The sequence below is a fragment of the Nerophis lumbriciformis genome, linkage group LG33 (assembly GCF_033978685.3).
Source record: "Nerophis lumbriciformis linkage group LG33, RoL_Nlum_v2.1, whole genome shotgun sequence".
NCBI classification, from domain to species: domain Eukaryota; kingdom Metazoa; phylum Chordata; class Actinopteri; order Syngnathiformes; family Syngnathidae; genus Nerophis; species Nerophis lumbriciformis.
This window is the reverse complement of record NC_084580.2, coordinates 17870663-17885000: the sequence shown is the minus strand read 5'-3', so window position 1 is coordinate 17885000 and position 14338 is coordinate 17870663. Positions and strand designations below refer to the sequence as shown.

The following is a 14338-nucleotide window of genomic DNA, read 5'->3' as shown; positions in this document are numbered from 1 at the left end:
AACAACAACTTTTGTTTGTTTGAATTTTTTTTATTTATTCATTTTTTATATTGATTTTCTTAATATTTATCTTTTTTTGGTTGCAAACCCATTATTTGTGTGGATGTTTGCACATACAAAAACTTTAGTTTGAACCAAGAAAAAAAAAAGTTTGCAACCAAAACCTTTATTTCTTTGAAAATATATTTTTATAAAAAAAAAAAAATATTACATAAATCTTTTTGTGTGTGTTTGGTTGGATAAAAGTGCACACGTTTCACATTTATTCATTTTTTATATTGATTTTCTTAATATTTATCTTTTTTTGGTTGCAAACCCATTATTTGTGTGGATGTTTACACATACAAAAACTTTAGTTTGAACCAAGGAAAAAAAAAGTTTGCAACCAAAACCTTTATTTCTTTGAAAATATATTTTTATTAAAAAAAAAAAAAAGTTACATATCTCTTTTTGTGTGTGTTTGGTTGGATAAAAGTGCACACGTTTCACTCCATAGTAATGCCCTTCATTTTGATGCTGCCAAAGCGGAGGAGTTAATTATTGCCCTCGACACTGCTACTTCAAAAAGGATCCAGCTGCTTAGGTTCCCTTGGTACAAATGTGCGGCCCAGCTGGACAAATTTGATCAGTCCTTGCTTTTTTATGAGCACATCAAAAGTATAACACACAAAAGTACCCACACAGTCATCGAGAGAACATGGAAACTCAACACAACGACCCCTAACCCAGGAATCGAACCCAGGATTTTCTCACTGTGAGGCACAAACGCTAACAAACTGCCCTTTCACCAATACTAGTACCGTATTTTTCGGAGTATAAGTCGCTCTGGAGTATAAGTCGCGCCGGCCGAAAATGCATAATAAAGAAGGAAAAAAACATATATAAGTCGCACTGGAGTATAAGTCGCATTTTTTGGGGAAATTTATTTGAAAAAAGCCAACACCAAGAATAGATATTTGAAAGGCAATTTAAAATAAATAAAGAATAGTGAACAACAGGCTGAATAAGTGTACGTTATATAATATATATTATTATGCTATATGTTTACCAAACAATCTGTCACTCCTAATCGCTAAATCCCATGAAATCTTATACATATAGTCTCTTACGTGAATGAGCTAAATAATATTATTTGATATTTTACGCTAATGTGTTAATAATTTCACACATAAGTCGCTCCTGAGTATAAGTCGCACCCCCGGCCAAACTATGAAAAAAACTGCGACTTATAGTCCGAGAAATACGGTAACTGTAAAATGCCTGTGTTTCCAAGGCATGTGAGCGGTACATAAGGATTTTACCTTGAAAGCGTTTTTTTTGTACAACCTTTCACTGGACAACTCACAAAATGGTCTTCCACAACACGTTCCTTCAAGTGAGCTATTAAAAATGAGCCTTGAATGCTCCGTTTCTGTTAAATAGTTCCAACACACTAAAACATACAGCGTGGTTCATTTCGATGCAGTTTGTAATGAAGCACAATATTATAACTCCTCAACGTCTGAAACGACTCGCCACAAAAATACAAGAAAACATGTTGTCAGCCTAATGTTAACTAGGCTAATGCTTTAACACAGACCCCCAAAACAATTAAGGTATGCTGTAAATTTACAATTTGAAAAATCTTCAATTTAGACAGAATAACATACTTGCCAACCCTCCCGGATTTTCCGGGAGACTCCCGAAATTCAGCGCCTCTCCCGAAAACCTCCCGGGACAAATTTTCTCCCGAAAATCTCCCGAAATTCAGGCGAACCTGGAGGCCACGCCCCCTCCAGCATGTTGTTGTAATATATTGAGTTGGAGGCAATAAACATACGAGGGGATGAAGTACGTCTCTTTACTGTAGACTTCAGAACAGACTCACACACTTCACGTCAGGTGCGCAACACCACGTAAATCGTTGGCCAACCAAAAAGTAACCCCAGTGCGCTATAGCCAACATTCACCAGGAGATGGCAACAGACAAACATAGCTCACTCTAGTACATTCCTCCCCTTTTAGAAATGTAGAAGTTACTCAAAAGAAATAAACAACCCAACCAAAAAATGCAGCAACTCAATTAAAAAACTGTACTTAAGCCACATTCTTTCTTTTTTTTAGTACTGAACTCTTAACTCTCATTTGTAAACAATAACATGCTTATTATACAAACAGTATTTGTACATCTTTTACACAGATTTTTATACTGTCCTCAGAGATTCCGTTTTTTTGGTGGTACTCGAAACCTTTCTGGGTACCTGCGGATCACTGGTGGGGTTTTTGTTGTGGGTGATCTGGGTTCTGATGATGGCAACTCAGCAGCCCTTGAATCTGGTTCAATGATGAGACTAGTTTGTGTCTGACTCACTGATGGTCCTGATGATGGAACTGAAACAGCACTGTCCAGTTGTACTGATGGCACATTTTCTGCAACTGGTGGAGATTAGATAACTGGCAGTCTCTCCATGTTTTCTCGCCATGGTAACATGTGATCCACATGCACTGTGCGCTGTCTCTGTCCCTCTTGATAGATAGATAGATAGAGATATATATATATATATATATATATATATATATATATATATATATATATATAGTATAAGAAAATACTTCACTTTCAGTGAATTCTAGCTATATATATATATATATATATATATATATATATATATATATATATATATATATATATATATATATATATGTATATATATATATATATATATATATATATATATATATAGTATAAGAAAATACTTCACTTTCAGTGAATTCTAGCTATATATATATATATATTTATATATATATATATATATAGTATAAGAAAATACTTCACTTTCAGTGAATTCTAGCTATATATATATATATATATAGTATAAGAAAATACTTCACTTTCAGTGAATTCTAGCTATATATATATATATATATATATATATATATATATATATATATATATATATCAAATACTTGACTTGGTGAATTCTAGCTGTAAATATACTCCTCCCCTCTTAGCCACGCCCCCAACCACGCCCCCGCCCCACCCCGACCCCCCACCCCCCGAAATCGGAGGTCTCAAGGTTGGCAAGTATGCAGAATAATAACATACATTTTAGTTTTTGAATGTGTGTGACATTACAATATTTGCAAATGCATTGTACATTTATTTTTTTACATTTTCACAGTAAATTGTTTGTGTTTTCTACATTGTATAACCATAGTAATTTAGGTTATCTACTGTTTCTTGGTTTGCAGGAATCCACTGCATTTGCTACTGTGATAAGCTATTTTTAATTGTACAGTGTTTTACTGTTGCTATTTAACAATTGCTTGCCATTGTTTTAACGGTATTTTTTTACAGTGCACTTGCTGTGCCTCATACAAAATTAAAAAACAAACGATAGAGCCTTTGAGTCAGTTTGCTCGTAAATGGTGGAATACATTACCATATATATACCCAGTGTTGGGTTAGTTACTGAAAACCAGTAACTAGTTACAGTTACTTACCTATGTAAGCGTCAATATATACCTTGATGTTGCAGAAAAAAGACCATATTTTTTTTTAACCGATTTCCAAACTCTAAATGGGTGAATTTTGGCGAATTAAACGCCTTTCTAATATTCGCTCTCGGAGCGATGACATCACATCGGGAAGCAATTTTCTCAAACAACGAGTCAAATCGGCTCTGTTATTTTCCGTTTTTTCGACTGTTTTCCGTACCTTGGAGACATCATGCCTCGTCGGTGTGTTGTCGGAGGGTGTAACAACACGAACAAGGACGGATTCAAGTTGCACCAGTGGCCCAAAGATGCGAAAGTGGCAAGAAATTGGACGTTTGTTCCGCACACTTTACCGATGAAAGCTATGCTACGACAGAGATGGCAAGAATGTGTGGATATCCTGCGACACTCAAAGCAGATGCATTTCCAACGATAAAGTCAAAGAAATCTGCCGCCAGACCCCCATTGAATCTGCCGGAGTGTGTGAGCAATTCAGGGACAAAGGACCTTGGTAGCACGGCAAGCAATGGCGGCAGTTTGTTCCCGCAGACGAGCGAGCTAAACCCCCTGGATGTCTTGGCTCACACCGTCCCTTATGCCACCGAAGATGATCAAGAGAAGAATATCGACCCTAGCTTCCCTGGCCTGCTGACATCAACTCCAAAACTGGACAGATCAGCTTTCAGGAAAAGAGCGTGGATGAGGGTATGTCTACAGAATATATTAATTGATGAAAATTGGGCTGTCTGCACTCTCAAAGTGCATGTTGTTGCCAAATGAACATGTTGAAAAGAGAAACTGGAGATTGTGATGTATCATGTTGCATACTTGCATGTTCGAAATAAACTCAAACTCAAATGTATTTCATATGCTGTAAACCTAGTTCATAGTTGTTAGTTTCCTTTAATGCCAAACAAACACATACCAATCGTTGGTTAGAAGGCGATCGCCGAATTCGTCCTCGCTTTCTCCCGTGTCGCTGGCTGTCGTGTCGTTTTCGTCGGTTTCGCTTGCATACGGTTCAAACCGATATGGCTCAATAGCTTCAGTTTCTTCTTCAATTTCGTTTTCGCTACCTGCCTCCACACTACAACCATCCGTTTCAATACATGCGTAATCTGTTGAATCGCTTAAGCCGCTGAAATCCGAGTCTGAATCCGAGCTAATGTCGCTATAGCTTGCTGTTCTTTCCGCCATGTTTGTTTGTGTCGGCATCACTATGTGACGTCACAGGAAAATGGACGGGTGTATATAACGATGGTTAAAATCAGGCACTTTGAAGCTTTTTTTAGGTATATTGCGTGATGGGTAAAATTTTTAAAAAAACTTCGAAAAATATAATAAGCCACTGGGAACTGATTTTTAATGGTTTTAACCATTCTGAAATTGTGATAATGTTCTCGGGGTCCACGTTAATCAATTTGTGGTAAAGTTACATTGTTTAATGCATCCAGCGGGGCATCACAAAAAAATTAGGCATAATAATATGTTCATTCCACGACTGTATATATCGGTATCGGTTGATATCGGAATCGGTACTTAAGAGTTGGACAATATCGGAATATCGGATATCGGCAAAAAAGCCATTATCGGACATCTCTTAGAAAAAAAAACGGGGGAAAAAAACCCGACATACATAAGTATTCACAGCCTTTGCGCAATACTTTGCTGATGCACCTTTGGCAGCAATTACAGCCTCAAACCTTTTTGAATACGATGACACACTTTTCTTTGGGCATTTTCCTTTTTTTCTGCTCATTCCTCTTTGCAGCACCTCTCAAGCTCTATCAGGTTGGATGGGAAGCTATGGTTTTCGTCCAGGATGTCTCTGTACAATGCTGCATTCATCCTAGTCAAGTCAGGGAGGTGACCAATCACCCAATGCTCACTCTGTCAGAGCTACAGCATTCCTCTGTTGACAGAGGAGAACCTTCCAGATGGACAACTGTCCCTGCAGCAATCCACCAATTAGACCTGTATGGTAATGATACCCCACGGAAGCCATTCTTTTGTAAAAAGCATTTGGCAGCCTGCCTGCGGTTTGCCAAAATGCAGACACTCAGACCATGAGAAACAAAATGCTCTGATCTGATGAGACAAAGAATGAACTCTTTGGCGTCATGTTTGGAGGAAACCAGGCACCGCTCATCACCAGGCTAATACCATCCCTCCAATGAAGCATGGTGGTGGCAGCATCATGCTGCGGGGATGGTTTTCGGCAGCAGGAACTGGGAGAGTAGTCGGGATTGAGGGAAATATGAATGCAGGAATGTACAGAAACATCCTGGATGAAAACCAATGCTTCTCATCCAACCTGGTGGAGCTTGAGAGGTGCTGCAAAGAGGAATGGGAGAAACTGCCTAAAGCTTGTGGCGTCGTATTCAAAAAGACTTGAAGCTGTAATTGGTGCCAACAATGCATCAACCGAGTGTTGAGAAAAGGCTGTGAATACTTATGTATATGTGATTTTTTTACAAACCCCATTTCCATATGAGTTGGGAAATTGTGTTAGATGTAAATATAAACGGAATACAATGATTTGCAAATCATTTTCAACCCATATTCAGTTTAATATGCTACAAAGACAACATATTTGATGTTAAAACTGATAAACTTTTTTTGTTGTTGCAAATAATCATTAACTTTAGAATTTGATGCCAGCAACACGTGACAAAGAAATTGGGAAAAGTGGCAATAAATACTGATAAAGTTGAGGAATGCTCATCAAACAGGTTTTGGAACAACATATGCTGCCATCTAAGCGCCGTCTTTTTCATGGACGCCCCTGCTTATTTCAGCAAGACAATGCCAGGCCACATTCAGCACGTGTTACAACAGCGTGGCTTTGTAAAAAAAAAAAAAAAAAAAAAAAAAAGAGTGCGGGTACTTTCCTGACCTGAGTTGCGTACATGTGTGCAGTGTAGGACATTTGCGAACAAGAGTGTGTAACACTCACCCGTGATGAGACTGGACACCAGCAGGGGCAGCACCAGCATCTGAAGCATCCTCATCAGCAGCTCTCCAGGGAAAGAGAAGAACTTGATGTCGCGATAAGACATCTTGTACGGCCGTAAGGCAAAACCCAGCATTATACCTGCAGGGGTTCAAATGCGAATAAAAAAATAAAAGTCAATATTTGTTGTTCTTTTTTATTATTTATGTTGTGTCAATAGACTATGTGAAAGTCTATAAAGTATAATCAATGATGCAATGAAGATCATTAACTGTTTATTCTGCTCTAACGTGTTTTATTGTAGTTTGCATGTTGATTAAATTAGAGCAGGGGTGTCAAACGTACGACCCGTGAACAGGTTTTATCCGGACCGCGGCATGAGTTTGCTAAGTATAAAAATGAGCCGAAACTTTTGAGTGAAATAAACTGCTGTTCTAAATGTGTCCACTGGATGTCGCAATAGCAATCCTTTGTATCTTTGTAGATGATGCTACAAATGTAAAAAAAATAAAATAAACCACATGATGTTAGTGCACCAGTCGAGGAAAATGATCAAACTACATAAATAACATCCTGTAATTTGATTTTGATATTATTTTTTTTATCTTAATAGATTGAAAATTAACACCAAAATGTGTTGACTGATGAACATTATCACATCATTTATTCAGAAAGTATAAATAACGACAAAAAAAAGATAGAATACTATTAACCGCACCATGTAAGTGGGGGAAAAAAACAACAACATCATTATGATTTGTACATTTTCAGAATGTGCTTGTTCTATTTTTAAACAAAGAAAACAATCTTAAGTTGTCTTTATTTTTAAGTTATCGTGCCGTGATTTTTACCAGTTGGGAGTAGATTTTTCTCCATGTGGCCCCCCGATCTAAAATGAGTTTCACACCCCGGAATTAGAGAGTTTGTATATTTTAATGACGGCTTAATTAGTTGACGAGTTAGTGGATTTGCTTCTCAGTTTGCTTGTTATGTTTTGATTGCCTGTAACTGGGTAGTTTGCTCGGTGTTATGCAGTTAAAAAGTGGACTCGCCAATTTTTAACCTAGTTCATTTTCTCGTTAGTTTGCAAGATTGTTTATATTTGATTGCAGTTTGTTTATTTAGCTCGTGGTTGGGGGTGGCGGGGTTTGGTGGTAGCGGGGGTGTATATATATATATATATATGTATATTTATATATTATATATATATATAATATATTATATATATTATATTATTTATTATTATTATTGTCTATTGTGAGCGAACTGTGGTGCTGAATTTCCCCCAGGGATCAATAAAGTACTTTCTATTCTATTCTATTCTATTCTATTGTAGCATCCCGGAAGAGTTAGGGCTGCAAGGGATTCTGGGTATTTGTTTTGTTGTGTTTATGTTGTGTTACGGTGCGGGTGTTCTCCCGAAATGTGTTTGTCATTCTTGTTTGGTGTGGGTTCACAGTGTGGCGCATATTTGTAACAGTGTTAAAGTTGTTTATACGGCCACCCTCAGTGTGACCTGTATGGCTGTTGACCAAGTATGACTTGCATTCACTTATGTGTGTGAAAAGCATTAGATATTATGTGATTTGGCCGGCACGCAAAGGCAGTGCCTTTAAGGTTTATTGGCGCTCTGTACTTCTCCCTACGTCCGTGTACACAGCGGCGTTTTAAAAAGTCATGAATTTTACTTTTTGAAACCGATACCGATAATTTCCGATATTACATTTTAAAGCATTTATCGGCCAATAATATCAGCAGTCCCATATTATCAGACATCTCTAGTATTTTGTGTATTATATGATGATGTATATTTAACTGTGGTTCCCTGTCCATAAGCTGTGTGCTTCTAGGGATGACCTTTTTGCAGAACGCACTCTGATATTAACAAAATAAACAATAATGAAAATAAAATAAATCAAAAATAAATAAATAGTCAGCCGCGTAAAGATTGCAAACAGCCCCTTTAATTACATTTACTTGGTTAGCTATAGTTAATATGTCAGTTCACTCATTAGTTTACAGGTGTATGCATATGAAATTGTCAGATGGACATATTTATTGTGAGGCCTTGGCGTTAAGTCACCCTCCCCCCGAGTGCCGGTTTAGTGTTTCATTCAAAGTGAACACACATGCTCTTCTTCTGATCCCCATCAGTAAAATCTGCTCTCATTGAAGCCTGAAGCCACAGAAAGCTGCTTGACTCAATTTAGAAGTGGTGTAACTCTAGCAGATGTGCAGTACGTGGGTGGGCACCCATCACTTCCTGCCCCGCAGGATGCAAAGGTCAGAGGTCAGACTTAGGGCGTCCGATGAGAGATCTATTCCATCCTCACTTGAGGAAGTTCCTATTTCTTTTTTTCTGGCTCCCTACAGGGATGACAACTGGTCTTCTGCGAGGTGTTCAGATTTCACATAGGCAGCCATAACTCAACACAGATAGAATATCACTTTGTGTCGTTAAGGTACTTTCTCACTATTTAATTTACAGCATGTAAACAACTTGTTTGTACTTTTTAGACAGTGGTTGTTGTTTTTTTTCCTATACTATTTAGGTTTTTTATTTTTTGTTTCATATTCTTCGGGCCAATATAACATTGACCTGATCCCTGACTGTATACCAACCTTTATGGTAGCCATTCACGCTTAAGGAAAAGAAGCATAAAATAATGTGCGCGATTATCATATTTTTCGGACTATAAGGTGCACTCAAAATCCTTGCATTTTCTCAAAACTCGACAGTGCGCCTTATAACCCGGTGAGCCTAATGTACGGAATAACTCTGGTTCTGCTTACCGACCTCGAAGCCATCTTATTTGGTACATAGTGAAATGATAAATGTGACCAGTAGATGGCAGTCACACATAAGAAACATGTGTAGACTGCAGTATGACAGAATGTCGTTTTATCATTAATGAATTAGATTTTTCGAAATAAAATATATTACATTTGATATCATCATGATACGTTCCTTTTTGGGTTTATTAAAAAAAAAATTTTTTTAAAGTGTTTTATTCCTAAAATTTATGAAAATTACATTTTCTAAAACTGACAACTAACAAAGGAACGATGGATAAATATTTCGTCAGATGAATCACACTTTTGCATTTTGAATAATCACAATTATTCACACTAAATTAACTTTGAAAAAGACATCAATATTTATGAAATGAGCCAATCCCATATTATAACCCTAGGCCGGGGTTCAGCAAGCCGCCGCTCTCGATCCGAATGTGGTTCTTTAGCACCGCCCTAGTGGCTCCCTGGAGCTTTTTCAAAAATGAATGAAAATAGAAAAAGATGGGGGGGGAAATATATTGTTGTTTTAATAGGGTTTCTGTAGGAGGACAACATGACACAATCCTCAATAATTGTTACAATTCCCACTGTTTATATTAAACATGATTCTCTGATGAGAGTATTTGGCGAGCGCCGTTTTGTCCTCATTTTGGCGGTCCTTGAACTCACCGTAGTTTGTTTACATGTATAACTTTCTTCAACATGCCAGAGAAATACATATTTTATGCCACTCCTTCTTTGTCTCATTTTGTCCACCAAACGTTTTATACTGTGCGTGAATGCACAAAGGTGAGCTTTGTTGATGTTATTGACTTGTGTTGAGTGTTTATCAAGCATATTTGGTCACTGCATGACTGCAAGCTAATCGATGCTAACATGATATTTAGGCTGGCTGTATGTACATATTGCATCATTATGCCTCACTTATAGGTATATTTGAGCTCATTTAATTTCCTATGTCCTCTTTGTATTTAATTTTTATTTCTTTGGGGCGGCGTGGCGAAGTTGGTAGAGTGGCCGTGCCAGCAATCGGAGGGTTGCTGGTTACTGGGGTTCAATCCCCACCTTCTACCATCCGAGTCACGTCCGTTGTGTCCTTGGGCAAGACACTTCACCCTTGCTCCTGATGGCTGCTGGTTAGCGCCTTGCATGTCAGCTCCCGCCATCAGTGGGTGAATGTGGAAATACTGTCAAAGCGCTTTGAGTACCTTGAAGGTAGAAAAGCGCTATACAAGTATAACCCATTTATCATTTATTTATCATTTATCTGCATTTCTCATGACGTATTATCTGTACGTAATATTGGATGCATTTCTGATAGTTGTTTGTGTGCCATGTTGTTCCAGACCACAGCAAACGTTACCCAGCTTGCATAGATTCTAATAAATTCATTAGAAGAAGACAGCCCGCCATTTTCTTTAACTTGGACACACGCATCTATACCTTTGGCCATTCCAAGACAGTCATTTAGAGGAGTTATCTCACCCTCTTAGAAGGATTACTAATGTTTTCCAATGTTGTAAAAATGAAAGTAGGCTAATATAGACACTTAAATCATGTGTTGTCTTCAATATAACACTTATATAAGACTTTTAAAGTCATTTTGATAGTAAGCTAATATAACTAATACAGACACGTACATCATGTGTTGACTTCATTATTTCACTTATAGAAGGTTTTTCATTTTTTGCGGATCCAATCCGATTTTTATTTATTTTTTGGACCAAAATGACTCTTTCAACATTTTGGGTTGCCGACCCCTGTACTAATGGTTTCTAATGTTGTAAAAATGTGTAGAGTAAATATTACATTTCAACATTTCTGTCAACGAAGATTTGCTTCACACATAGTAATTTTGATAGTACACTATTATAGCTAATAGAGATACTTAAGTTATGTGTTGCCTTCATTATAAGACTTATATACGGCTTTTAAGACAGATTTGTTTTTTGAATTTTTGTCCCAATATGGTTTTTTCAATGTTTTGGGTTGCCGACCCCTGCCCCAGGCACTAGTCTATATATTTGGCCGAAAAATACGGTAGTTATAATTTGACCTAAATGATTGAATTTCAGAACATTTTGAATAAACAAGAACCCAAGATCTGATCTCCATCGATCCCTCGCACTCCAGGATGTAAGTACCTTATTTTTCGGACTATAAGTCGCAGTTTTTTTTCATAGTTTGGCCGGGGGTGCGACTTATACTCAGGAGCGACTTATGTGTGGAATTATTAACACATTACCGTAAAATACCAAATAATATTATTTAGCTCATTCACGTAAGAGACTAGACGTATAAGATTTCATGGGATTTAGCGATTAGGAGTGACAGATTGTTTGGTAAACGTATAGCATGTTCTATATGTTATAGTTATTTGAATGACTCTTACCATAATATTGTCACGACTGGAACTATGGCTTGGTTTTTTCTCCCGAGGTGCAAGTGATTTGGACCAGACATGACGTGAAGGTGAATACATGATTTATTTTAACACTATGTATCAAAAAAGAACAAACGAAAAGCGCGCACAATGGCGGAGGTACAAAACTTGGCTATTGAAAACAAAACTTGCACATAGGCAGAAACTGTGAACAATTAAACAAAAACACTGACTGTGGCATTAATAAACAAAAAACTTACTTGGCATGGACTATGAAGTGCGCAGAGGTAAGAGTGTGACAGGGGTATGAATCCGGATGTCGCCAGAAAGACAAACTGAAAACAATGAACTTAAATACTACAGACATGATTAGTGAAAACAGGTGCGTGACTCAAAACGTGAAACAGGTGCGTGACGTGACAGGTGAAAACTAATGGTTGCTATGGTGACTAACAAACAAAAGTGCACAAAAAGTCCAAAAACAAAACCGAACATGACTAAAACAAAACATGATCACACAGACATGACAAATGTTACGTTAACATACCAGGCACGTTCTCAGTTGGTTATTTATGCCTTATATAACGTACACTTATTCAGCCTGTTGTTCACTATTCTTTATTTATTTTAAATTGCCTTTCAAATGTCTATTCTTGGTGTTGGCTTTTATCAAATACATTTCCTCAAAAAATGCGACTTATACTCCAGTGCGACTTATATATGTTTTTTTCCTTCTTTATTATGCATTTCCGGCCGGTGCGACTTATACTCCGGAGCGACTTATACTCCGAAAAATACGGTAGTCATAATTTGACCTACAAAGGATTGAATTTCAGAACATTTTGAACAAACAATTAAGAACCCAAGATCTGATCTCCATCGGTCCCTCGCACTCCAGGATGTAAGTATATTTTGGGGTTTTTTTGTGTGCAAAAATTGGACTTAAAACACAATCTTTACAGCTTTTAGACTTAGACAAACTTTAATGATCCACAATGGAAGTAGCTTTTGAAGTTGTATTTATGATATTTCTTAAAGGGAAATGTTCTGAATATGAAAAATCTGGTTAAAGAGCCTTTTCGAAGAGATTGTGTTCTACAATTCTTGATTCCCTCAATATAAAAATGAGTAAACATCTCACTCACCGACGATAACCGCCACAACGGTGAGTATGACAAAGGCGTTCCGTATGAAGAAGCCCTTCACGTCATTCCTGGTGATATTCTGCACTCTCTTCCTGGCCAACAGGGAGCGGGACTGGATACCGGCCTGGAACTGTCGGAGGCCCCGGGAGGCCCTCTGAGGGTCCTCCCCGTTGCTCTGCGTCATACCGGTGGCACTCTTTGGATCTGCAATGTTGAACACGGAGGAGCTTAGGTTGCACTCGACTGTGACGGGGGAATATCATCTCATGTGGCTTTTATGGCGTTGCATCATCCAAAGTAAGGGTCGGTCACACAAAAAGTCACAACTTTATTGACAAATCTGACAAATTGCTCTTTAGTCAGTGAATGGGGAGCACATGTCATGCACGGAACAACCCTTGACACACTTCCTCAAACAAGAGCGCGTCCACACCACGACTTCTGTTCACACTCAATACACACACACACACACACACAAAGTACTTACACACATCATAACAAAAAGGAAGATATTCCAAACTGTACCTTTTTTTAGACTGGTGCAGGACACTTCCTTTGGTGGTGTTGTGGGTTAAAGCTCTGTCAATGTGTGCGTGAATGAGTACGGGGGCTGCAGGGTGGTTGTCCAGAGGCTTGGTCTTTGGTTGTGAGTGAGCAGAAATGAGGAGAGAGGAGAAAAGAGGGAGCGCTGCAGTGGTGGTGGTGGTTGCGATGAGTGCAATGAAAGAGCCAGTGAGAGAATGGAGGCGGTGCCACAGTTGGACAAGAAAAAAAAAAAAAGAAAAAAAAGGAACTCACAGTTGTTGCCTTGTGGGGAGGTAGAGGGGGGAATTAAGGTAGAGGAGTAATAGTGATGGGGGAGTGTCAATTCAGGGGCGGGGGCTATTTTGTGGTATAATGATCTTTGCAAGCAGGAAAAAGAGAAAAGAGCTTCTTGTTCCTCCTTTCAAAAGGGTTAGTCACGCCTGATAAGTTCGGCCTGATTTCGGATTCCTAAAGAGGGGGCGGGTTGGGTAAACTCATTGTTGGGGTGGGAGGGTCAAAGACAGGGCCGGCCCGTGGCATAGGCCGTATAGGCAAATGCTAAGGGCGCCGTCCATCAGGGGGCGCCACGCCAGTGCCACAAATGTTGGAGAAAAAAAAAGAAAAAAAGAAAGTTGGTACTATTATTTCTAAATACAAAAAAAGAATCCCACGTTAATTAAAATGCAAAGTAAAGCCTATTTAATAGAAATATTATTTGTTACAACATTACCCCCCCCCCCCCCCCCCTTCCCGTATCATGACTCTTTTTGGACGTCACCACATCAAAAAATCAACACAAGATGTCAAAACGGCCAAAACTGTCAGGTGCCCAAGGAAGAAAAAAGAGAAAAGAAGAGGAGTAGAAACGAGAAAAGACAGAGGTAGCAGGTAGGTAACATTAGCCTACATGAAATTATTTGTCTGTTACAGAATGTGATAGTAACCTGGCTTGTTAGCATTAAGCTAATGTTACATGATTCGGCAATTGCTAATCAATAAATAGCTAGTTCTGTTTTAACGTCGGGTTTATATTGTGGAGGGGGCTACATTGTTATGGAA

The 14338-nt window shown here is 38.2% G+C and overlaps 1 protein-coding gene across 1 annotated transcript in view; it reads right to left on the bottom strand.

Annotated features, from left to right (window-relative positions):
- The window catches only part of LOC133575988 (excitatory amino acid transporter 1-like), a 54312-nt gene extending 40861 nt beyond the window's left edge, over positions 1 to 13451 (bottom strand). The window contains exons 1-3 of the mRNA XM_061928958.2: positions 13280 to 13451; positions 12755 to 12958; positions 6434 to 6571 (exon numbers count right to left, since the gene is read on the bottom strand). Coding sequence (XP_061784942.1) covers positions 6434 to 6571; positions 12755 to 12938 — 322 coding nt within the window. The 5' untranslated portion in view covers positions 12939 to 12958; positions 13280 to 13451. The remainder of the gene's footprint in view (positions 1 to 6433; positions 6572 to 12754; positions 12959 to 13279) is intronic.
- Positions 13452 to 14338: the final 887 nt, after the last annotated feature.